Source organism: Bufo bufo, chromosome 6 (assembly GCF_905171765.1).
Source record: "Bufo bufo chromosome 6, aBufBuf1.1, whole genome shotgun sequence".
In the NCBI taxonomy this organism is placed as follows: Eukaryota; Metazoa; Chordata; class Amphibia; order Anura; family Bufonidae; genus Bufo; species Bufo bufo.
The window spans coordinates 157,863,092-157,889,481 of NC_053394.1; the positions used below are offsets into that span (position 1 = coordinate 157,863,092).

Below are 26,390 nucleotides of genomic sequence, written 5' to 3' on the forward strand. Positions count from 1 at the left end.
AGGGAGTCTGGGAATTACATATTTTCTCTCAGCTGATAACAAAAATACATATCTGGAGATGTGGGAGATTTTTGGAATGTACTATATATAGTGATGTCAGTGTCCCTCTACAATATACAGAATTATACAGTAGTGAAGAAGTCATCGGATGACTGTGTGGCCACCAGCAGTCCTCCTTGCATGTCAGGAGGAAGGAGCTGGATCCCCTTCATCTTGCCTACACCTTACTCATTGATAGCTAACCAAAACAAGGAGAAAAGGATCCTAGAACTCACCAACAAGATCATTGAGCTGCTGACTGAAGAGGTGGGAATGATGGGAAATTATACAGTAATACAAGGGATGATGTATCTGGATGATGACTGTCATTCTGTGTGTCAGGTTCCTGTAAGGTGTCAGGATGTCTCTGTCTATTTCTCCATGGAGGAGTGGAAGTATTTAGAAGAACACAAGGATCTGTACAAGAACCTCCTGATGGAGAATCACCAGTCCCTCACATCACTGGGTAGGGGATCACTCTTCTTACGGAGTCCTTTTGCCCCTTACTATGGGGCCTGCTGTTCTCATTCTGGTAGTTAACATGAATATAGGCTTGTGGTCAGCTGTGGATTCTGGTAGCCTTGTTGAAACTGGCTCCTTTCTCTAAATAACTCCTGTAGCAGAAGATCCTTTATGTTTGGTTGTGAGGTGAGCCCTCCAAAACCTCTGCTGATACATTGCTTTAAATCTGCTGCTTACTATTAAAACAAGAAGATCAACTTCTGTTTTCCAGCAGGCACCACTAGGAGAAGCTAAGGCTTTCATTCAAGGCCCCATACACACGACCATATTTTTGGTCCACAGTGAATCCACATTTTGTGCAAATTAGATGCTGATCTTTTCATGTTAATGGGGCTGCAAGAAATGCAGACAGCACACCACATTCGTATGTCTGTTCCTCCTTCCCACATAAAAGATAGAACATGCCCTATTTTTGTGCATTTTGTGGACAAGAATAGGGATTTTTAACACAGGACGGGACATGCAGAACGGGAAAATATGGAATGCACATCAGTGTTTTGTGGATCCACAATTTGCAGACCACAAAACGAATATGGTTGTGTGCATGAAGCCTAACACAGATGTATTACCTTGTATACAGTAAGCTCCTCCTCGTGGTGATGGAAGAAATTACACAGCTTTAATCTCTAGATTTAAAATTTAAACTGTACCATTGTTAGTAGCATTCAGCCCCCTTTTTCTTGCAGGCATGGCCTGTGCACCTTTTGTTGCATAGTAAATCTCAGCAATGCCCTGATTAATCATCACATACACATAATATATTCAGTCATTGTGTTTTTCCTACAGGAGGATCCAGCCAGAGAAATCCACAAGAGAGAGGTCCAAGTTCTCCAGATCAACATCACAATATACATCAGCGTGACCAGGTAGATGGAACAAAACTCTTGCCAAAGGTTTTATATTAAAGGGATTTTTTTTAGTGGTCCAAAACGGATCAGTTTTGCCCTAATGCATTCTGAATGGAAAAGGATCCGCTCAGAATGCATCAGTTTGTCACCATTCTGCTCTGGAGGTGGACACCAAAACGCTGCCTGTCGAAGCAGAGCCAAACGGATCCATCCTGGCACACAATGTAAGTCAATGGGGACGGATTCGTTTTCTCTGACACAATAGAAAACGGATCCGTCCCCCATTGACTTTCAATGGTGTTCAAGACAGATCCGTCATGGCTGTAGAAAACATACAACCGGATCAGTTTATGACGGATGCATGCAGCTCTATTATTGTAACAGAAGCGTTTTTGCTGATCCATCCGCAAAAAAACGCTAGTGTGAAAGTAGCCTTATAAGTCAGTCCTGCAGCCTATCAAAGGAACGGGGAAGGGAGACGCCTGTCCCCTGCCCAGCAGCTCATCCATCTGTATCGCTTTCCTGAGGACATTGATACAGATGAATATAGAGATGAGCGCTTCCACTTGTCACCAGGCCCACTCCGCCTGAGGCGATCGCCTCACCTCACCTCATTGGCGCTGCGACCCTGGTGCCTGTGAATAAAGCAGTAATATGTAGATTTGCTTTCTGAGCAGATCTCAGTGTGGTGAAGCTATAGCACAGAGTCTTTATTTTCATGACTATGAAGGCATCAAAACTATGAATTAACACATGTGGAATTATATACATAACAAACAAGTGTGAAACAACTGAAAATGTGTCATATTCTAGGTTCTTCAAAGTAGCCTCCTTTTGCTTTGATTCCTGCTTTGCACACTCTTGGCATTCTCTTGATGAGCTTCAAGAGGTAGTCCCCTGAAATGGTCTTCCAGCAGTCTTGAAGGAGTTCCCAGAGATGCTTAGCACTTGTTGGCCCTTTTGCCTTCACTCTGCGGTCCAGCTCACCCCAAACCATCTCGATTGGGTTCAGGTCTGGTGACTGTGGAGGCCAGGTCATCTGGCGCAGCACCCCATGACTCTCCTTCATGGTCAAATAGCCCTTACTTTCAAAGCTTTCCCAATTTTTCAGCTGACTGACTGACTGACCTTCATTTCTTAAAGTAATGATAGCCACTCGTTTTTCTTTACTTAGCTGCTTTTTTCTTGCCATAATACAAATTCTAACAATCTATTCAGTAGGACTATCAGCTGTGTATCCACCTGACTTCTCCTCAATGCAACTGATGGTCCCAACCCCATTTATAAGGCAAGAAATCCCACTTATTAAACCTGACAGGGAAATTGACCTGAGAGCGAATTGAGTAGGTCGCACCGCACTGAGCTCCTGCAGACATCCTGATTTTAGAGTGGTAGCAACCCCTTATATCGCCGATCCTTTCCTACCTGGTGGTTGAGAGACGACAGGAGGGTGCTGTGCGAATTTTCTGAGAGCCGACATGCCTAGGAAGTCCGGTAAAGGGCCGAGCTATGACAGGCCAGAGGTGAGCCGGCATGGCGCCGAGGAGGAAGAGGGGCCGGCCTTACAGCCCAAGCTGAGACAGACGGCTGCCGCAAAGCTGAGCAGGTTTGCTCGCAAGGATAGCGCTGGGGGAGACTGGGCTGAGGAGAGGGAGATGGACGCTCATGTTTCCTCTGGACAAGAGGATGAATCCACCGATGGGGAGGCCCTAGATGCGGTGAATTGGCCGCCATTAACCACTGCACGGCCGGCAAAAGACGCGGTAGGCCCTAAAGCTGTGGCTGATGCAGAGCCTACTCTGAAAGATATTATGGCCGCTGTGGCCAGTTGTAACAGCACACTGAAGGTGCTTACAGTACAGGTTGGTAGCCTGAGGTCAGATGTGTCTTTAATTAGGCATGACCTACATAAAATCACAGAACGCACCTCTGAATTGGAGAAGAGGGTGTCCACTATTGAGGACGTTATTCAGCCTTTGCAAATGGCGGCAAAAACAACTGCTAAAGATATAGCTGCGTTATACGCCAAAACAGATGATCTGGAGAACAGGTCCAGAAGGAATAACCTGCGGATTGTGGGTATGCCAGAGAAGACGGAGGGGGATAATGCCACCGAATTTGTGGAAAAATGGTTGCACCAACTATTTCATGAAAAAGGTCTATCCTCATTATATGCGGTGGAGCGGGCGCACAGAGTCCCCATGCGGCCGCTTCCGCCAGGCAGACCTCCCTGTCCCATACTGGCGAAGATACTCCATTTTAAAGACCGGGACACTATCCTGCGGCAATCAAGGGACAATGAGGAGATGGTCCTGAATGGGGTGAAAGTGTCCATATTTCCGGATTATTCCAACGAAGTACAGCGGAGGAGAAGTAGATTTATGGATATAAAGAAAAGGTTGAGAGCTCTACAAGTCCAGTACGCTATGCTGTTTCCTGCTAAACTGCGTGTGGTGGCATTGGGATCCACCAGATTTTTTGAAGATCCGGAGGAGGCGACGCAGTGGCTGGACGTCCACGAGCGACAATTGAGAAGTGGTGCCCTGGACACTTGAAGGAGGCAGATATACGTTTCTTATGTTCAAGTTATATATGCATTTGCACTCTAGGATTGCTTTAAATGTTGCACCAGTTAGGGAGTGTATTATGTAATGCTACCACATGGTAGTTCCTGAAGAGGGAGCAGGCGGTAATGATAGTAAAATGTATATCTCAGATGTGGGGAGGATTCTCTACCTGAGGAAATGTGTTATAATTTGTTATGTTTATTGTAGGTTGCGGGGCAGGTTGCTCTCGGATTGCCCTGTTTTAATGTGTGAAGCGGATATAGAGGGGACAGTGATCCCCAGTTACAGTAACCTGAATACGAGAGGGAGGGAGGGGGGTGGGGGGGCAGGGAATAGGTTGGGGGGAAGGGTTAAGGTCTTGAACTATGAGCGAATGTTATCTGAGTGGGCTGTGAGATTCAAATACGGTTTGAAGTTCTACCATGTCACAGGTGATTAGAGTCTTAAGTTGGAATGTGAGAGGAATGGCTGATGCACGGAAAAGACAGTGTATTTTCCAGTATCTGGGGAGGTTTCAGCCGGCTATATGTTGCCTTCAGGAAACGCATTTGACTGGAGAAAATTTACACTGGATGAATAAAAATTGGGTGATCCATGCGATACATTCAACTCATTCCTCTCATTCTAGAGGGGTAAGTATGATTGTGCATAGTAGTATCAGGTATGAACATATGCAGGAGTGTGTGGATGCTGAGGGTAGATATGTGTGTGTTGTGTGTAAGGTGGATGGAATACAGGTGGTGTTGGTGTCTGTGTACGTGCCTCCACCGTTTGCTTCTCCGTTAATAAGAGAGATTATGGACTTTGTGGCGGACTTCCCTGGGCTGCCGTGGCTGTTGGTTGGGGACTTTAATTGCACGATGAATGATTCCCTAGATAGATGCCGGATGGAGGGAGCAGGTGGTTCACCGGGGAGTGCGGCTCTCAGGAATATTTTGGGTGAGGTAGGAGTACAGGATGTATGGAGATTGCGTAACCCAGATAAGCGTGAATTTTCGTGTAGATCCGCCACGCACCATTCGCTATCGCGTATAGATTTGGCCCTTGTTAATGATATAATGCTACCACTAGTTAAGAATGTCGTCTATCATCCTCGGTCGTTGTCGGACCATTCTCTGGTGCAGATTGACTTGTGCCTGGGGGTGCTCGGACAGGGACCGAGGCTGTGGAAGTGTAATCCTCATTGGCTGAATGTGTTGGGTGACCTGTCTGGGATCTCTCTGGAAATTAAGGAATTTTTCGATATCAATACAGGGTCGGCTTCGATACCAGGTGTATGGGACGCCATGAAAGCATTCCTGAGGGGAGTTCTGATGAAAGAAATTAACAAGCATAAATCCAGATCCAGAGAGGCGGATGTCAAGGCGCATGCACTAGTGGCTGAGGCTGAGAGAGAATTTAGTAGATCCCCCACCATGATTAGTAGTGAGGCGCTGGAGGTAGCTCAGGAGCAGCTGAGATGTCATCTGGTCCAGGCCGCAGATAGAAAAAGAAGCTTTTATCGTCAGAGATCTTTTGAGGAAGGAGAGAAGGTGGGTCATCTGTTGTCGGTGGTCTCGCAGGCCCAGAGGGGCTCCTCTTGTATTCAGGAATTGAGAGATGACATGGGGAACAGTTGCCAGGACACAAAAGGAATATTAGATATTTTAAAAAGCTTTTATGTATCTTTATATACTTCCACTGGATCTAGTTCTGATGAGGCCCTGAATGATTTCCTAGGGGAGGCACAGTTATCGGTGCTGTCAGAAGAGGATAGAGAGAGGTTGGAGGAGCCGATTACACTTGAGGAACTGGAAGCTGCACTTGGGGATATGGCAAGTGGTAAGGCGCCTGGAGCTGATGGTCTCCCAGCAGAGGTATACAAAAAGTTGCAGGGGATATTACTTCCTGAATTACTTAAGGTGTTTGACACTCATTGGAGGCAGGTTCGCTACCACATTCGATGCAGGAAGCTATAATTGTGGTTTTACCTAAACCTGGAAAGGATCCTAAAATACCGGATTCCTACAGGCCAATTTCACTTCTCACGGCTGATGTTAAGCTCCTGGCGAAGGTGTTGGCGAACAGGCTGTCCAAGGTAATTCTGACCATAGTACACCCGGACCAGACGGGATTTATGCCAGGAAAATCGACGGCTATTAATCTTCGTAGGCTGTACACTAGTTTAAATATTCCGGCGGACAACAGTGGTGACAGGGCCTTGCTTGCTCTTGACGCCGCTAAGGCGTTTGACAGTGTGGAATGGAGGTATTTGTGGGGGGTCCTGAGAACTATGGGCTTTGGTGAGCGGTTCATTCAGTGGGTACAGGTTCTGTATTCTAGTCCTAAGGCGAGAATTAGAGCTAATGGAGGGTTGTCAGACTGTTTTCCCCTTGCCAGGGGCTCCAGGCAGGGATGCCCATTGTCGCCCTTATTGTTTGCTCTTGCAATAGAGCCGCTTGCGGCACATATTCGCTTATCGACAAGTATAGAGGGGTTTAGATACGGCGAGCTGCACAATAAAGTGGCTATGTACGCTGATGATACTCTACTTTTCTTGGGCGATACTGGTGCGTCTCTGGATGCGGCCATGGCATTGATTGACAGATTTGGTAGCTTTTCTGGACTGCGGATAAACTGGCAGAAATCCTCTTTGATGCCAATTGACGGGCAAGCCCTGGCAGGCAGACAAGTAGATAGTTTGGTGCCCTGGGTGGATAAATTTAAATATCTGGGATTACATATAACACCGAGGCTATCGGATTTTGAAGAACTTAATCTGTCCCCATTGCTGGCTACTTTTAGGCTTAAAGTGAGGTCATGGTGTAGACTCTTTCTTTCGGTGGTAGGTAGAGTTAACCTTTTAAAAATGGTTATGATGCCCCAACTGTTATATATACTGAATAATGCTCCAGTTTGGATCCCTCTAGATAGATTCAAGAAAATTCACTCTATATTTAGAGATCTTACTTGGAAGTATGGACAGGCTAGGATCAAACTGGAGACATTGCAGTATTCTAAGTCGGAAGGGGGCCTAGCTGTCCCTAACGCATGGATTTATTTTTTGGCTTCCCAATGTCAGCATTTTAAGGGATGGATTGATCTACAAGCACCGGACATGACTGGGCAGATATTGCAGCATTGGTTGGGCAGTCGTGACCTCATGGGCATTCTGGAGGGCTCAGGAATGCATGCAGGGAGGGAAAAACTCCCTCTTATTGAACTTATGAAAAAAGTTTGGGCAAAGGTGAAGATGCTAAGAGGAGTGGGAGGTATTAGTGAACTTTCCCCTATTGGAAAGAACCACTTGTTGCCAGAACTATTTGCCATACCAGGACTTAGGAACTGGGAAACTTATGGAGTGACGAGAATTGGACAATTAATTAAGGACAAGATATGTAAGTCATTTCAAAACCTGCAGCAGGAATTTAATATTCCAAGGGAGTGGTTCTATAAGTATCTTCAAATAAGGCATGCCCTTGAGGTCACGTTGCGGAAAGGATGTGAGATAGCTCAAATGGAGGTGGTTCATAAGCTTGTTCTTCCGTCAGGTGGGGGAAAAAGAAGGTTAATATCACAGGTGTACGCTCTCCTACTGGAAAAATTTTTAGAGGGATATCCGCTTTCAAGAATGAAAAAATGGGAGGCTGACGTGGGGGATATGTCTAAGGATATGTGGGAAGATATATTAGAAGCAGTCCCCAAGGTGTCCTTGAGTGAACAGGGCAAATTGTCCCAACTATTTATCATACATAGAGTGTACAAAACACCGGTGTTCCTGAAAAAGATAGGAGTAAGAAGTGATGACAAGTGCCCAAAGTGTATGGAAGATGGTGCAGACTTGTTGCATATGCTGTGGTCGTGTCCAGTAGTTGGTAATTATTGGGAGGAAGTTAGAAATATGATTAATAGTAAACTGACATTGAAAATTCAAAAAGATCCTAAGGTGTGTATTCTGGGGTATGTGTCTGAAATTGGAGGGAATGAACCGGTTAAGGTAGCTGTGGGGAGATTGCTATATGTGGCCAGGAAACTGATTGCTATGAGGTGGATCCAGGGGAGTCCCCCTACATTGAATGAGTTTGAACGGAAGGTGCATGACATGCTGATACTCGAAAAAGGGGTGTATGTGAAGAGAGGGTGTCCTCAGAAGTTTGATAAAATGTGGAGTGAATGGTTATCTCATACCCATGTGGTTATATAGGCATGTGACGGTCAAGACCTGTTGTTTGGGTTGGGGGTTTAGGGTAGGGTAAGGGGGTGATGGAGGTTTGGAAGGTTAAGTTCTTGGTAATTTTATGTCCAAAATATTTGTTTTAGCAAGTGTTCACGTATTGTACGGATTCATGATAAACTGAGTGGTGATATACTTATGTGTATTGTTGTTCACTGATTCCACACGGTGGATAATGTAAAGGAAAGAAAATGCAACGTATTGTATTATGTTTTATTATGTATTTATTGTTTAATAAAAACGATTTGATTTAAAAAAAAAAAAAACCTGACAGGGCACACCTGTGAAGTGAAAACCATTTCAGGGGACTACCTCTTGAAGCTCATCAAGAGAATGCCAAGAGTGTGCAAAGCAGTAATCAAAGCAAAAGGTGGCTACTTTGAAGAACCTAGAATATGACATATTTTCAGTTGTTTCACACTTGTTTGTTATGTATATAATTCCACATGTGTTAATTCATAGTTTTGATGCTTTCAGTGTGAATCTACAATTTTCATAGTCATGAAAATAAAGAAAATTCTTTGAATGAGAAGGTGTGTCCAAACTTTTGGTCTGTACTGTATACAGTAGATATGTATAAGGCACGACACAGCTCTGCCCTCAGCCTGATGTACTAACACCACGTTCAATGTGACAGGTTCCCTTTAATGGGTTATACCTATACTATACTGCAGTGCTCTACACTTCTATGGGGGTTCCAAAAATAGGAAGTCCCGTAGCAGTGAATAGAGAGCGCACCGCACATGCATGGTCACCTCTTCATGGCGCTCGGCTATTTTCAGAATTCCCATCGTGGTGAATGGAGGGTGGGCACACTTGTGCTGTGAGCTCTCTTTCTCTTCAGGGGGCCTGTTCTGGAGATAGGTGGGGGTCCCAGAGGTGGGATCTGCACCTATCTTACTTTGGTGGCATATCCCAGAGATATGCCACCAATGTCTGAGCTGTAAATACCCCCTTAAAGCATAAGGCCACTATTTTCTTTCAGTTTGTTTGTTGTCTGTTTAGGGTGAAAATCTGCTTGACCTGCTTGATATTAAAGTTGAAGTTGTAGATGATAATGAAGAGATGGGGGCTGGTCAGAAGGGTAAGTTTAAGTGAGACTTGAGTGATTATAAAGACAAGTTTTGAGGGTCATGAGATACATCCATCCTCTGTCCATCATATAAAGAAAATGGAGGACATTTACTAAAGGTTTTACACCACTTATTTGGTGAGTAAAAAAGTAGCAAAATATGGCGCACGTCATGCTTGCACAATGATTTTCGACTTATTAAGTGACAAGAAAAGGGGTGGGTCTTAGTTGGAGGGGCGGGGTTGCGTGTCGCTCGCTAGATTTACTATAACTTTCACCATACATTTCACTGCTATATTATTGTATTCATCATTTGTGTAAATGCTTTGTAAATGTGAGCCAGTTGTCAGTTGGTCCCCCCGTCTTGGAGGCATGACCTTCAGACCTTTTTTTGCACTGTAATTCTCTGTGACAAACTGATCAGTCATCACAACCCTCAATATATTCATTCACTATGTGTGTATTTCCAATAGATGGATCCAGTAAGAGAAATCTGCCAGAGAGATGTCCCAGTCCACTGGATTTCCAGGACTGTCCAACTGAAAATAGCAATGTCCCACAAGGTCATCAGGTAAATGGAGCTCTGGTGTCTGCCAAATATAGATATACGGGTTGTGTGAACCTCTTTGGTCACTCAGTTATTAATGTGATTTCTTATAATTACCTTTTAGACCTTTAATATCTACTCAACTCAGAAAGAGGATCTGATTAACATTAAAGTAGAAGCTAAAGCAGAAGAACGGGCAAATGTGAAGGAGTATCAACGGTGTAAAGAGGCGGAAATAACAGTAGACATAGGTGAGTAACCACCTGAATAAAGATTCTTAGTGAAACTTTACCTTAGAGCTGCATTAAAGGGGAATTCTCCTCTTAAACAGTGAAGGAATTTCACTAGAATATGCCATACATTTTTTACTGAGGGCTTTAACCAGTGTGAGCCCATATACCCATAGGAATGAAGGACGTAACAGTGATGTAGCACTGGGTTCCGGTTCCCTTCGCTGTATTTTCCTGCTGAGCATCACCCGACTACCCGCTGTGCCGAGTGGCCCCAGTGCAGCCTCTTCATTGTCAGGATTAGTGGTGGCCCCAGATGTACGAGCCCACCAATCAGAAATTGGTGGCATATCCTAGAGATAAACCTTCACTTTATGAGATAGTATTACCTCTCTAAATATTCCATAACAGAATATCATTATCAGCAATTCCCTAATTTAGTGTTAATCTAGTTTTGGGATCCTTCCTTACTGCATGTGGGAGTAATTCTCCATACGTAGCAACACTTTTGTTGTTAAATATGGGGCATTCAACACTGTCAGCCCTGGAGGGTTTTGTGTTTTCGTATTTCACGCTTGCGTTTTAATATTGAAAAAAATAAAAACCTTGAAAAAGCTTCTGTTTATTCAGGAGAACAGAAGCTGCTGCACACTGTGTCCGGCTCACCGATCCTCGCTGGGGGGATGGTGATGCTTTTTTATTTATTTTTTATTATATCAAAACACAATGTTGTATCACTGTAACGGTAATAAACTACAGAGTGAAGATAACAGGTCAGCTTTGCTGCATAGGGTATGCTAATGGATGGATGCATGCATCCCATTTATGGATGTTAGGGACCCGTATGCTGTCTATATACATGTAGGCCAGGTCATTTGTTGGCTATCACATGAGAATTGACTTTCTTTCTTCCTCTATTATGTTGGGCCATTTGTTTTGGTTTGTTTTGTAAAGCAATAGCCATGTTAATTGGGAGTCACATGCAATTTCCATTGGGTCTGCCATGTGTGTTATATGGTTTTGCTGCTTTAATTCAAGAATGAGGTGTGAGTGTAACAGAGGTTTAGTCAGGAAAGTATAGAGCAGGGGTCAGCAACCTTTGGCACGCCAACTGTTGTGAAGCTACAATTCCCAGCATGCTCAATTAATTTTAATTAAAATTCTGAGAAGAGCAGAGCAAGTATGCATGCTGGGAGTTGTAGTTTCGCAACAGCTGGAGTGTCGGAGGTTGCCAACCCTTATTATAGAGTCTAGCAGCTTTGTTTAGACCATTATGACTAAAGAATGATAAAAATGCTTGGAGATGCATGGCCATTCAAAACAATGGAGCTTTTATAAGAATGTAATGTCAAAGAACTTTCTGAAAGCAAGGTCAGCAGGCTTTTACTGGAGTTCCACTTTAAATTATGCTGCACTGGTATTTCATATTTATTGAGTTCAGGTGTACAAAACAAATGACCACTTAGAGTGTCTATACAGGTGCTGCACTACTGTACAATTAGCATACAGCTTACTGCTATGTGCTGGACTGTATGAAAGCTAGCCTTTTGAAACAATGGCAAGTACAGGTGCAGCCCAACAATAAGCAGTAATCCGCATGTGGATCCCACAGCCAGGCTGTGCCACGTATGGGCACCCTGAGTGTAGGCCAGCGAGTTTGGCCTCTGTCTTTAAGACATTCCATTTGATTTCAGGAAAGTTTTACATTAAGATTATTATAAAATGTTTATTTTGTAGTTTGATAATGAAATCTATGTTTTTTGTTTAATTTTAGACAATAATCCCAGAAGAAACTTGCATGGAAACGTCCTTGTATCACCAAATTATAAAGTAGGAGATAAAGATACAATGCAGCATTTTTCAGAAGAAAGCCTCATGATCCCTAATGAACGTCCAGGACTGGACAGTACAGATCTTCTCGCTAATCACCGTAATCATGAGGAACCATTTTCAGATCAATCACAGATGGCTGTACAAAGTAAAGACCATAGAGGGGGCAAAATATTTCAATGTGGGGAATGTGGGAAACAGTTTGCAAAAAAATCAAATCTTACTGTACACAATAGAATTCACACAGGGGAGAAGCCATACTCCTGTTCAGAATGTGGGAAATGTTTTACTTGTAAAGCAAGCCTCGATCAACATGAAAGGACTCATACAGGGGAGAAGCCATTTTCATGTTCAGAATGTGGAAAAAGTTTTACTCGGAAATCGTTTCTTTCTAGACACAAAACACTTCACACTGGGGAGAACCCATTTGCACTAATATGTTCTGAATGTGGGAAATGTTTTACCAAGAAATCAGGTCTTGTTGAACATCAGCGCATTCACACCGGAGAGAGACCATTCGCTTGTTCTGAATGTTGGAAGTGTTTTATTACTAAAGCCAGACTCAGGGATCACCAGAAAATACACACAGGGGAGAAGCCGTTTGCATGTTCTCAATGTGGAAAAGGTTTTATCCAGAAAGCAGTCCTACTTGAACATCAGAGAATTCATTCAGGGGAGAAGCCATATTCATGTTCAGAATGTGGGAAATGTTTTACTCAGAAATCAAATCTTCGTAAACATCAAAGGTTTCATACAGGGGAAAAACCATATCCTTGTTCGGAATGTGGAAAACGTTTTACTCAGAAATCGGATCTTGATGAACATCAGAGAATTCACACAGAAGAGAAGCCATTTTCATGCTTTGAATGTGGGAAATGTTTTATTACTAAAGTTAAACTTGGAATTCATCAGAGAACTCACACAGGGGAGAAACCATTTACATGCTCTCAATGTGGGAAATGTTTTACCAGAAAATCAAATCTTGCTTATCATCAGAGAAGTCACACAAGGGAGAAGCTGAATTCATGATCAGAAATGCTCTAAAATATGAGTCTCCCAAGAAACACACAAAACCAGAAAAACCTAAGGCCAACATGAAAGCATGTTCATTTCTAAGTCCACTAACTAAAGCTGGGAAGACGTCAGAGGCAATGTTGAGTGAGCAGGCCTGCTGGCTTTGTTTTACAGGCCTTGCTTCTTAAGAACTTGTACAAACAGAACATTTTCTGATTGACCTACATGGAATTGTTAAACAAAATAGACAATCGGAAATCTCCTATCAATCATGTGGCACAAAAAACTATACTGCTGTATGTCACTGCAGGGTCATTTTAGCATGGAGATGGACTTGTGTACATAACTAATTTAGTTTGCCTGTAATCTTAATAACTTGTCTGTTCTTGCTGTCGTGATATCACAAATAGCAGACATTACCTCCTCCCATACAGAGTTTATATGGGTACAGCATCTTGAGGCAGTTTAACAAGTTGGGTATTATTTGGACTGTACATATTAAAAAATATGAGAGCAATGTTCCAGTTTATTATTTCACTAGGTCACAGATTACTACCTTAATTAATCATGGCACAACAAATTAAAAAACAGGACTTCAACTGGGTAAAATATCTCTTAATCTACAAGAGATCAGCTCATTCAACCCATTGGCTAGGAAATTGTTGGGGATGGGATTATGAATGATATCAGGGTGAGTTCAGAATTTGCTATAGTGGGATACAGTTTGTCTATAGAGCTATTACATGGGGGAATAGTGGAGTGGATGGCTGGTGTTGGGCTCTCCCAATGTAGCCAATGTTACGAGTTGAGCATCTCCTCAGTCTTTTCAAGTATTCAGCACCTTGGAGTGAGATTTCCTTTTTACCACTCATCTTCATCATTTGGATCAACATTAAAAGGAGTTAGGAATAGGTCTAAAAACAGGAACTACTCAGACAGTAATTTTCATCAGTGATTGTGAGCCAAAACCAGAATTGGAGCCTACACAGAGATAAAGTATAATGGAAAGATCTGCACCTGTTCTGTGTTTTTAACCTGCACCTGGTTTGGCTCGAAATCACTTACCAAACACTGGCTGAATTTGCCAAGCCAAAATTCCGGTGGCGGCTATGAAATGTCTGCCTCCCATTGTTTTCAATGGGACGCAATGCTGTAGTTCATGGGCCAGTGGTTTAAATCCATGAGCGTTCCAAGGATGAATGTGTCCTTTCTTGGCACATTAGTTGGATGGCGCTTCAAGCCACAGCAAGTGTCCACTCACGGTTTAGCTCTATTCAATGGGCGCTAAGCCGAGACCAGGTCCACAACATTCAAAGTGAACAACAGCGGCTGTTTCTGCTATGGAGTTCATGATGGATTTTAACAGCATCAAAATCCTCGCTGTGAACGGTAAAGGCTATGTACACCTTAGAGGCAATTTTTGTTTATGATTGCATTTTTTCATTTTTGGCTGAAAATAAAATTTTCAATTTGCCTTTATTAAAAATATTGAGCCATTCTGTCACAAAGGTTTAACTGTTTTTCTAACTGTGTGACTGGTGCTTTCACTTTGTGCCGTCATCTAATAAACATTATCTCTAAACTACTAAGAGGTCAAAAACACTTATTTAAGCCACATTCTTATCAGTAAGATAAGAACTGAGCTATAATGAGTGTTTATAATGTCAGAGATAAGGAGCCCTTCAGCTGCCCAAATGACAGAATACACAAAGTCCACTGGCTGCTACTACAGCATCTCAGCTCTGAACACAAAAAAGGATTCTGTATTTTTAATATAGACCAATTGAAAGAAGATTTGTAGCCCAAAGTAAGTACAATGCAATGATAAAAAAAAGATCCCCCCAAAGGTGTATGTAGCCTTTAAGAACCTATTAGACAGCAATTATTATTTGAATTTCTATATAATCATTCAAATTTGTGAAATTATGAGTGCATGCAATAGTGTGCAGCAATCATAAATTGTTGATTTTCCGTGGATCAGACAAAGCTGCCTGAAAGATGAATTATTAGTCATTGCCGTATCCCCTTGTCTTAGAAATCTTCCAGTCGTTAGCAGTGTAAATGCACTAGGAGCAAAAGAGCAATAACTGCAATACCATTTGTTTTGTGTAATTGAATGTCTTTTGGAACAAAGGCAACTCAACTAAATCTGTCCATTCCAGTTGGGCAGTGGGATTGGGAATATTGCTAGTATACTCATTAGACATAGTTGTAGGACTCAAATGAAACTATTGTGTGAATGTAGTGATGATACATGTAAGTGATTGCAATATCAGAGTGAAAGAATATGTTTAGTGGGGAAAATTGTACAACTGAAAGGAGGCTTTAGTGTTGGGCTGCCTCTAGCTTGGGTACAAGATGTGATTCGCTTGGGCATGGGGGCATACAGGTTCCTTATGGTATCCTGCAGCACATTGGCCCACTGATGTTGCAGCAGGGCCTGTAGATCCTGCTCACTTGTAGGTTGTCGAAGCTGGTGCCCAGCTGGGCCCATGCTCGACTGGCAATAAATCTGGTGACCTGGCATGCCAAGGAAGTATTGCAATCTGGCAGAGATATTTATCAGAAACCCTTGCAGTTTGTTGGCAAGCATTATTCTGCATAAAAATGGCAGTTAGAAGCCCTGCCATGAGAGGCCTGCAGATATCTCTGAGCTGTTAGTGTTCCTCGTATTACTACTACGTGTGACACCCTGTCATATGTGATGGCTCCTTAGATAATCACATCAGCAGTTGGGCAATGTGTCACTCCACAGCAAAAGCAAGATTGAAGCGCTAACCGTGAGGCCTCCCTACTGGATGATATGGTTTCAGTCCGTAGTAGTCCAGGTTTCTCATTTATAATACTGCTGCAAACAAAGGAGAAGGTGCCTGGTTGTCAATGGCAGGACACGTAATAAGCGATGTGACAATAAATACTTACACAACACCTCCTAACAGCTAGGTCAGAACATTCTAGATACTGGGCAATTTATCAAAATGACCATGCTGTATTTCTATACTCAGGAAAAACTGTTACAAATTGTGGGGTGCTTTTGCTCCTATTAACCCTTGTGAACATGAAAAATTTGGGGCTAAAGCAACATACTATTGAAAAACATTAGATTTTTCATTTACACAGTCCAGTCAAAGCCATCACTACACACTTAGCTGAATTCTTTGGCCAGTGTAGTTTCACAAATGTGGTTATTTCTTGGGAGTTTCCAATGTACTGGTATCTCAGGGTCTCTGCAAATGACATTGTGTACAAACCCATCTCAGCAAAATCTCCGCTTCAAAAGCCTAGTGGCACTCCTCCCCTTCTAAGCCCTTCTGTTTGCCTGAACAGCTGTTTATGACTACATACACAATTTCTCATTAGTATGGCAATATTTTATAACAGTTTGTGTTTTTCCCCCTAGTAACCCTTGTAAAAAAAAATTAGATAACACTACATATTATTGGAAATATTAGTAATTTTCATAGCCCAATTCTAAAAAATTATACGAAGCATCTATGCTGTCAAAATGCTCTCTACACCCATAGATGACTTTATTGAGGGGTATAGTTTACAAAATGGGGTATTTTGGGGTAGTTCCTATGTTTTGGCACCTCAGTTCCTCTGCAAATCTGAAATGGTGCCTAAAAAATTAAGGTCCCCAAAACAACCAGGTGCACTCCATTTCTGAGGTTGGTATTTTAGTCAAGCAGTCTAGAACTACACTTGGAATATAAAATATAAATAAATGCTGAATTAGGGTCATAATGCTTTTATGGGTGCAGTTTTTTTTAAAATGTGGCAATTTGTGAGAGTTTTCTAATATATAGGCCCCTCAAAGCTACATCATACCTGAACTGGTTCTTAAAAATATATATAGGCCCTTAAAGCTACATCATACCTGAACTGGTTCTTAAAAATAGGTTTTGGAAAACTGCTGCAAAAGTTCTTCGCTTTTTAGGGTACTTTCACACTTGCGTTGTTTGATTCTGGCAGGCAGTTCCGTTGCCTGAACTGACTGCCTGCCTGATCAGGCAAACTGTATGCAAACGCATGTCATTTTTTCTGACTGATCAGGCATTTTTCAGACTGATCAGGATCCTGATCAGTCAGAAAAATGCATTGCAATACCGGATCCGTTTTTCCGGTGTCATCAGGGAAAACGGATCCGGTATTTATTTTTGTCTCATTTTTAAAGGTCTGCGCATGCGCAGACCGGAAGGACGAATCCGGCATTCCGGTTTTTTAAATGCCGGATCCGGCACGAATACATTCCTATGGAAAAAAATGCCGGATCCGGCATTCAGGCAAGTCTTCAGTTTTTTTTTGCCGTAGATAAAACCGTGACATGCTATGGTTTTCTCTTTTGCCTGATCAGTCAAAATGACTGAACTGAAGACCTCCTGATGCATCCTGCACGGATTACTCTCCATTCAGAATGCATGGGGATATAACTGATCAGTTCTTTTCCGGTATAGAGCCCCTGTGACGGAACTCTATGCCGGAAAAGAAAAACGCTAGTGTGAAAGTACCCTTAAAGTCCCAAAAAATGAAAAATAATGCCAACATAAAGTGGACATATGGTAAATATTTACTATTTTGTGAGGAATGACTGCCTGTCTTAACAGCAGAGAAATTCCAAATTTTAAAACAGAAAATTTTGTTAAACTTTTGATTTGTTTTATAAATAAAATCAAACTATAGATTTACCACCAACATAAAGTACAATGTCCCACAAAAAAGCTACTCAGAATCGCTTGGATAATTATAAGCATTCCAAATTTATTACCACATAAAGTGGTAAAGACATATTTCAGATTTTAAAAATGGGGTTCCGGTGTTTGGTCCAAACTGGCCTTCACTGGAAGGGCGCATAATGCTTGGTTGTTCTAATCGAGAGGTAGTTCACAATTTAGTCCCAAGGGAAAACCCCTTACTACAGGGGGATGTTGCGCTTTCAAGCCACCAGCTGTCCAGCTCTGGTTTAAAATCACTTGCAGTTGCAACATCTTCCTGGGGCATAACTCCTCTATCTGCTCCAGTGTTCCCAAGGGGCTGACATACAGACCAGGACATTGGTTCCTTTTCAGCCCAGCAACACTAACCCTTACTACTTCTCAGGGCCCCAACTCTTCTTATCTGGAACTTTGGATCATTGTTTCCATTGCATCTGCAGCTATAGCATGTCACTGCATCTGTAACCTGCAACCATGGCAATCTGTGGGTCACCACAGCCACAGTAACCGCTGGTACTCATTCTTAGCCACTGACTTTACTTCAGTCCTCTGAAGTCAGGCCCCTTGAGACCCAGTAACTATCTTAGTCCTGGTGCACAGTGCCACCTTTATACCTATTCTCTTATGGCTGAAGCAAGCGCTCTGATTGTATCTCTACTACTCCAACAGCCCCTGCTGTAGTGTAGATGCAAGCACCACCAATACAAGTGCCCAACTCCTCCCCCATGCAGCCCGTATCTCAGGGTCCCTCCTGCCCCTTGCATTTCACATTAAGGGCTCATGCACAAGAACATATTATGTTTCCGTGTCCATTTTGTTGCGGATAGGATGTGGACCCTTCAGCAAAAAATGTGAACAGCACACCGTGTGGTGTCCACATCCGTATGTCTGTTCCGTAGCCCCGCAAAAAATATAGAGCAGCTTCTATTGTTGTCTGTTTTGCAGACAAGTATAGGCATTGTTACAATGGCTCTGCAAAAAAAACCAAATGCAACACTGATATCACACAGACATCATCTATATTTTTTGCAGATCTGCTTTTTGCGGACCGCAAAAAACATATGGTCGTGTGCATGAGCACTTTGGGAGCTGGCATATTTCTTCTGTTCTTCTCCACAGAGCAGTGCAGGGTTTCATTTGTTGAGCACCTCCTTCACACCTCAAGGAGTCTTTCACACCGATTCACCCTATTAACCTAATAACAGTGTTATGTCCACGGCATCCCCCCTATTAAAACTGTGCTTACCGTTTGTTCCTTGCTATCATCGTTCTGCAGAAAAACACTTTTAATCCACATGTAAATTAGGCTGTGAAGATGCCCAGGGGCGGCGTTACACTGGCCGGTGCCCAGGCCCCTGGGTCACACGGTCAACTGTGATGCCCCGGCCTGACTGTGGTCATTCAATGCACGCGCGCCGATATCGCGTTCATCGGCGCATGCGCGGGATTACGGATGGGAGGAGGAAGGTTAGAGCAGAGACTATGGGCAGGCAGATGCAGCGGAGGGGGAGTGGCTTCGTATGAAAATGACCCAGGGGCCTGGGCACCGGCCGTTCTGTTTTTCTGCAGAACGATGCTAGCAAGGAACAAACGGTAAGCACAGTTTTAATAGGGGGGATGCCGTGGACATAACACTGTTATTAGGTTAATAGGGTGAATCTGCGTGAAAGACTCGCTTTAAATTCAGTAGGTATAAGAGGGGAGAACTACAAGTCCCAGCATGTCCAGTCTATTGGTATGGGATATCAGAAGAAATTACAGGAAGGTGTTATAGGAAGATAGAACTACAAATCCCAGCATGTCCAATATAGTCTTATTTATCTGATGACATTACAAGGAGAAGGTATAAAGGGAAAGAACTACAACATACCTCTCAACGTTTGAAGAGTGCAAGGAAGGAAAGGCGGGGTAGCAAATTGCATCCAATTTTATTTTTACACTAAGCCACTATACATGCCCAATCCCACCCATCTCCTTTGTGTCCCCACACAGTAAGTATTCCCCTGTACTGCCCCCTTCACATTAGTGATGCTCCATTAGTGCCCACATACTGCCTCCTCACAGTTAGCCCTGTTAGTGCCTCCACAGTAGTTATGCCCCCTAAGTGGGCACCAGTAAGCTGGAGGGGTGGCATTCCACGTACGTCCTCAAGTTCCACCTCCTGATTTCAACTGTATTGCCATCCTCAGGATGAACATGCAGTTGAATACTTTCAAGCGAGTTCATTGCGAGAAACTTGCTGCATGTAGCAGTGTGAGTTCCCGTTCTAAAATCTGCTCTGACAGGATCACACAGCGTTATAATGAATGCTGTGTCCCCCTGTGAAACCCGGAATCTATGGAATTACACTGACATAATCCAGTCAGTGTAATTCAACAAAGTGCAGGTCTCACTGTACAATCCTGTCAGAGGAGCAGAGTTCAGAACAGGAACTCACACTGCCACATGCAGTGAGGCTCTCGCATTGATCTTGCTTGTGTGTGTCTGGCCTTAGAAAGTTTATACTTTACAATTGTTAGGATAGGTCATCATTATCAAATCCTGGATAACCCTTTAACAATATCTACATGATAAATGCCATTTGCTGAAGTGAGACAACCCCTAAGTCACGCACCCTGTTGGATATAGACACCCCTAACCACACATTTTAGGGCCTCCCATTGGAATGGAGCTGGAGTCTTATCAGACAAGTGATCTGAAATAAAGAAATACAATTGGTAAAGGCTTTTTTGGCCTCTAAACTGCACACTACATTTTTTAGTAAACCCACTTCTCTTATAGATTGTAAGCTGTCACGGACAGAGTCCTCTCCCCCTCTATTACAGTCTGTTAATAGTTTCAAGTTTATTGTATTTGTGTATTTATATTATGTATGTATAACCCCCGCTTTATGTACAGTGCCCTAGAATTAATGGCACTTCCAGATAAATAATAATAGGACTTATTCAAGTGTCATGTCCACTCCAACCCAGGCAGATCCAAAGTCAGATAAATGAGGAAGTGGTTGCACCAAAGGGCATTGCCAATGGAAGCCTCAGGATGAAAAGTTAACATAAAAATTGAGACATGTTAAACATATGCAGTCTACTATAGACACCATGGGCAGGAGAAAAATATGCTCACTGACAATTTTTTTTTTCTTTTGGTTTGTATATAGAGATGCTTGGAGGTGTATAAACTCCAATTTAAACGTGCCTGTTTTCCATCCACAGGCTACATTTAGGTGCACCTGCGAGTCCTGGGCCATATCACCCAGTCTTGAGTGGGACTCGCATGGCTACATGCTGGAGGTAACTGGTGAGTTGGCTATGAGTCGGACCTTACGCTCCTGTAATTCGCCAACTGGCTCCTGGTATTGCCCATATGGCACAGGTAGGTGAGTGTTAGGTCCCGAGCTACTTGAGAAACCTTGGCACGGTGCTCGGGCTCAGACATGTCCTTCACAGTAGGATATGTTGGCTAATCTCTCAATTTTAACATCAGTATGAGGGTTTAGTAAGATCGCAGAGTGCACCTGTCTTTGCAAATGTTATTATATTGTTATATTGGTTATCACATCCATGCTATCTTGTGTAGGATGTCTATTGTGGTACTTGTGGTCCACTGCGGGCATCCTCCACTGTATGCATTTTTGCTGTATACACATGCAAAACTGCATATGGGTTTGAGCTTTTCCTGCCTGTTTAACACCATGACATTTTTTCTGTTGGTCTGTTACAGATTTTGCTTTAGGGACCAGGAGATTCAGGATACACCTCTGACTTTGATTCATTGCTTCTGCAATCCATCCCACCCTCTATAACCCCTTATCCCCTTATCCAGCTGCCACCTTTAAACACTGCAATCCTGTAGATGCTGCTGCCCCATGTGCCCATATTACTGCACTGACAGTGCTGCCCAATGACCCAAAATACTGTACTGCCAAAATAAAACGCAGATGCAGAACTAGAATATGATAGGACCCAAAGCAAACTTTAGGCATCAAACCCCAGACCGAAAATAGATTTAAATCTCAGATCAGTACTCAAAATTAATGGGGTTGTCCATCCATGTAATTTTTTTTAACTGCTTAGAAGGTTATAAAAATAAAAGTAGTGATACTTAACTGCATTTTTCAAATCTGATTATATCAGTAATCAACCTCTGGTGGTACACAACATATCTCGAGGGAGTGTGCACACTATCATAAAGGTGTGCTTTTAATGTGCGGCACAGTTTATGATCATAGCTTTGGGGCTACTTGGGGTACTTTTACACTAGCATTGTTAGAATCCGGAAAACCTTATGCAAACGAATATATTTTTTTTCAGGATCTGTTAGACGGATCCAGTGAAATACCGGATCCGTCTCATAGGTTATTATCCGGTTTCACACGGAATAACAGATCCGGTATTAAAATTTTTCAAAGATCAAAAGAACCAATTTCAGATACAAGGTCACATACCCCTCAGATGCTGCCGGACCACATTCAGTTTGTATTTCAGGCTCTAATCCTTGTCTCCCGCTGGAAGAGAAGTCTTCGAGCCAGACGGCGCCGTCGCTATTGGTTGCATCCGATCACTTCTGCCAGAATGAGAAGGGGAGCATTCAAAGTTCTGTTTCCCCAACTGCGAAATAATCTGGACAAGTTTCTTAACTACCTACGGATGAGCGTCTCTAGTTTCGACGATCTGCTACAAAGGGTGTCTCATCGCATCGAAAGACAGGACACCATTTTCCGTCAAAGTATTTCACCTGCAGAACGGTTAATTATTAATTTTTTAAAATTTCCTAGTAACTGTTATTTTTGTATAATTTTTTTAACGTAGCTTTTCCGGGTTCAAAGCTGAACCCAGACGTATTTCCCTACTCCATGGTACGAAAATTTTCTGTATTTGATACTGTACTCTAACTAGCGCAGCTCTTGATTGCGCAGGCCAAGGGCTTAAGAGGCTCAGCATTAGTATTGTTCACTGTGACTTCGCCGACTCCTATGGTCAGGCTTTACCCCTATCTCGACCATTAGGCCCCTTTCACACGGGCGAGTATTCCGTGCGGATGCGATGCGTGAGGTGAACGCATTGCACCCGCACTGAATCCAGACCCATTCATTTCTATGGGGCTGTTCAGATGAGCGGTGATTTTCACGCATCACTTGTGCGTTGCGTGAAAATCGCAGCATGCTCTATATTCTGCGTTTTTCACGCAACGCAGGCCCTATAGAAGTGAATGGGGTTGCGTGAAAATCGCAAGCATCCGCAAGCAAGTGCGAATGCGGTGCGATTTTCACGCATGTTTGCTAGGTGACAGTCTATTCACTGTATTATTTTCCCTTATAACATGGTTATAAGGGAAAATAATAGCATTCTGAATACAGAATGCTTAGTAGGTGATCAATTGAGGGTTAAAAAAATAAATAAAAATTAACTCACCTTCTCCTCTTGTTCGCGTAGTTCCCGGTCTCTTCTTTACTTCTTAAAAGATGAACTACCGGCTAGGACCTGTGGTGACGTCAGATCACATGCTCCAATCACATGGTCCATCACCACGGTGATGGACCATGTGATTGGAGCATGTGATCTGACGTCACCAAAGGTCCTTTAGCCCACAGGTCATCATTAAAGAAGTAAAGAAGAGACTGGGAACTACGCGAACAAGAGGAGAAGGTGAGTTAATTTTTATTTATTTTTTTAACCCTCAATTGATCACCTACTATGCAGTCTGTATTCAGAATGCTATTATTTTCCCTTATAACCATGTTATAAGGGAAAATAATACAATCTACACAACACCAAACCCAAGCCCGAACTTCTGTGAAGAAGTTCGGGTTTGGGTACCAAACATGCGTGATTTTTCTCACGCGAGTGCAAAACGCATTACAATGTTTTGCACTCGCGCGGAAAAATTGCGGGTGTTCCCGCAACGCACCCGCACATTTTCCCGCAACGCCCATGTGAAAGAGGCCTTAGAGACGTTGACTTCACTGTGAGCAATGCTAGCCAGAAACATATGCCTATCGCTCTCCATGGAGAGCCCGTTCCATCACTGGATTTCCAATTTTTTTTTATCTGCCCTGTGAGAATGACCACAGAACAAAGGAAAGCATTTGAGCATTTACCAGTGGTATGGCCAGTTTAAGGTCCCAAACACGGCCAACCAAATTATATAGCTTGTATTGTTTTTTGGGGCTTTTTCTTTTTTACATATTTGCTCATTTTTATTTACACAATTTTTTTATTTTCTTCTGATAGATTTCTGGCAACAGGAGAAAGTTTGACGTCCCTTAATTTTCAGTTTCGTCTAGGAATATCCACAGTTTCCTTGATTGTGAAGGATACGTGCCATGCTTTGTGGGAGCAGCTGCATGCAGAATTTATACCACATCCAAGTAGGCAACAGTTGATCGACATTTCAGAAACATTTTGGGAGGTGTGCCAGTTTCCTAACTGTCTTGGGGCAGTGGACGGGAAACATATACATATTATCAAGCCCCAAGGCACTGTTTCAGAGTACTTTAACTACAAAAAATATTTTTCAATTATATTAATGGCCATCGCTGATGCCCAGTACCGTTTTGTGGCTTATGGCCGAACCAATGATTCCATGGTCTTTAAAAATTCTGACGTGGGTCGAAGGCTATACAAAAGACATTTTGATTTTTTCACCACCTCAACCTCTACCAGGTTCTGATACTCACCCCCCCCCCCCATGCCCTTCGTGTTGGTTGCTGATAAAGCGTTTCAGATGTGTGGCAATCTAATTAAACCTTATTGCAGCCACTGATTAAACCGGAGCAAACGCATATTCAACTACCGCCTGACTAGGGCCAGAAGAATGATGGAATGCGCATTCGGCATTCTGGTAGCTAAATGGCGGATTTTCCCCAAACCCATTCAACTAAAAATAGAAACTGTTGATGAGGTAGTAAAGGCATGTGTGGTGTTACACGACTACCTCCTCGTAAAAGAACCGCTACATGTCGATCTGATCCCTGAAGACAGCGATTTTGCCAGTATTGAAAGTTTGGGACCGAGGACCACTGTAGCAGTTTCCAGGATGAGAGACTCCTTTGCTAAATATTTCTGCTCCGCTGCAGGAAGAGTGGACTGGCAGGACTAAATTATTTAAATTATAATTTATTTATTTTTTTCATGAAAAATTAATGTACTTATTCTAGATGCAGTTTGGTTGCGTGGTTATGTGGGTGGGTGGGTGGATACAGTAGTGTGTTTATTGATTTTCAAAACCTTTTTTTAAAAAAAAAATTTATACCATATACTGAGTCTTTATGCATATATTGATCTCCCCACGCTGAAAGAGCGACAAATAATTGTATCGCCTCACCAGTGTTGGTAGATTATGTCAGGCCACTCTAGTCTTCAACATATTCCCCCCACGCTGGAGGAGTGACAAATAATTGTGTCGCTCCGCCAGCATTGGGAGATAATGTCACGCCTCTCTTCTCCACACTAGTCTTCAACATACTCTCCTCACGCTGGAGGAGCGACAAATACTTGTGTCGCTCCGCCAGCGTAGGCAGAAAATGTGAGCACTAGAGCCCTCCATCTCCCCACGCTGGTGGAGTGACAAATACTTTGCGTCGCTCCGCCAGCATTGGGAGAATATGTGAGCACTAGAGCCCTCCACCTCCCTACGCTGGTGGAGCGATAAATAATTGTGTCGCTCCGCAATTGCAGGGAAAATTTAAAGGGAACCTGTCACCTAGAAAATGCATATTAAACCTCCAGCAGTACCTTATTGCAGCCTGTAGCATGATTATAAAGGTGTCTGTGTCTTTTCTGTGCAATGCGGCAAAGGTCTAAAAATACTTTTATTCAACGGGCCACGCTATGTAAACGATAGTCTTGTAGTCAAGGGGGCATCGGCTTTCTCGCCTGAAGTCAAGCGTGCCCCGCCCCCTTTACCTCCCCAAAGCGTTTCATTGATAGGATACTCGATTCCTTCATTGCCGGTTATTTGAATGTAGTCTCGCGCATGCCCTGGTTCTAGTGTGCCTGAGCATTGAGCTCATAGCGGAGTGGAACAGATACAGCGCAGGCGCCCGTATTGCAGGGACACGGCGCACGCGCAAGACTACATTCGTGCGTCCAGTAGTAAAGGAAATACTATCAATCAAACGCTAAGGGGAGGAAAAGGGGGCGGGGTGTGCTTGACTTCAGGCGAGAAAGCCGCTGCCCCCTTGACTTCAAGACTATCGTTTACATAGCGTGGCCTGTTAAATAAAAGTATTTTTTCAGACTTTTGGCGCATTGTACAGAAAAGACACAGACACCTTTATAGTCATGCTACTGGCTGCAATAAGGTACTGCTGGCGGTTTAATATGCATTTTTACTAGGTGACAGATTCCCTTTTAAGGGTTCAAAAAGAACCAATTTTTTATCCCCAACTTAAAAAACCCATAAAAAAAAAAAAAGACAAATAGATTTTCAAAAACTTATAACATTTATTAATATATTAAATTATCTGAAAATATAAATAAATAAAAAACATTTTTATATTTGCCTAAAAACAGGCCTGGGGGGACTAGAAGAGTGGGGGGTGGAGCGCAGTGGGTGGGTTGGGACCCATCTGTCCTGTTGCTGTTCTGCCACTGTGGACAAATAAGTGCGCGTTGGGGCAAGTGCAACAGTGGGAATATTTAAAGTGGAGGATGGGGCAGGAGATGGAGTTTGCTGAGCTAGGGTAGAGGGAGTGGTGAAAGAGGTTGGAGGATAGTAATGAGGAGGAGAAGGAGAAAAGTGGTGAGAAAATAGCTCGGGGGTTTGGGACTGGGATTGGGGTTGGACGCGAGACTG

General features: G+C 43.0%; 2 protein-coding genes across 3 annotated transcripts in view; one reads left to right on the forward strand and one right to left on the reverse strand.

The window, feature by feature from the left end:
• The window catches only part of LOC121005375 (oocyte zinc finger protein XlCOF6-like), a 916,661-nt gene that overhangs the window by 847,116 nt on the left and 43,155 nt on the right, over positions 1 to 26,390 (reverse strand). The window lies entirely within an intron of this gene.
• Positions 410 to 13,325, forward strand: LOC121005401 (zinc finger protein 501-like). Its single transcript, XM_040438140.1, has 6 exons — positions 410 to 505; positions 1,348 to 1,427; positions 9,195 to 9,273; positions 9,735 to 9,832; positions 9,933 to 10,059; positions 11,813 to 13,325. The coding sequence occupies exons 1-6, from the start codon at positions 421 to 423 to the stop codon at positions 12,895 to 12,897; spliced, it is 1,554 nt and encodes a 517-aa protein (XP_040294074.1). The 5' UTR covers positions 410 to 420; the 3' UTR covers positions 12,898 to 13,325.

Bases quoted from the DNA above. Each gene is read 5' to 3' on its own strand.
- LOC121005401 (XM_040438140.1), top strand. From the start codon at position 421: ATGGAGGAGTGGAAGTATTTAGAAGAACACAAGGATCTGTACAAGAAC. The intron at 1,428-9,194 runs GTAGATGGAACA...TTGTCTGTTTAG, and splicing joins ATATACATCAGCGTGACCAG to GGTGAAAATCTGCTTGACCT. The intron at 10,060-11,812 runs GTGAGTAACCAC...GTTTAATTTTAG, and splicing joins GGAAATAACAGTAGACATAG to ACAATAATCCCAGAAGAAAC.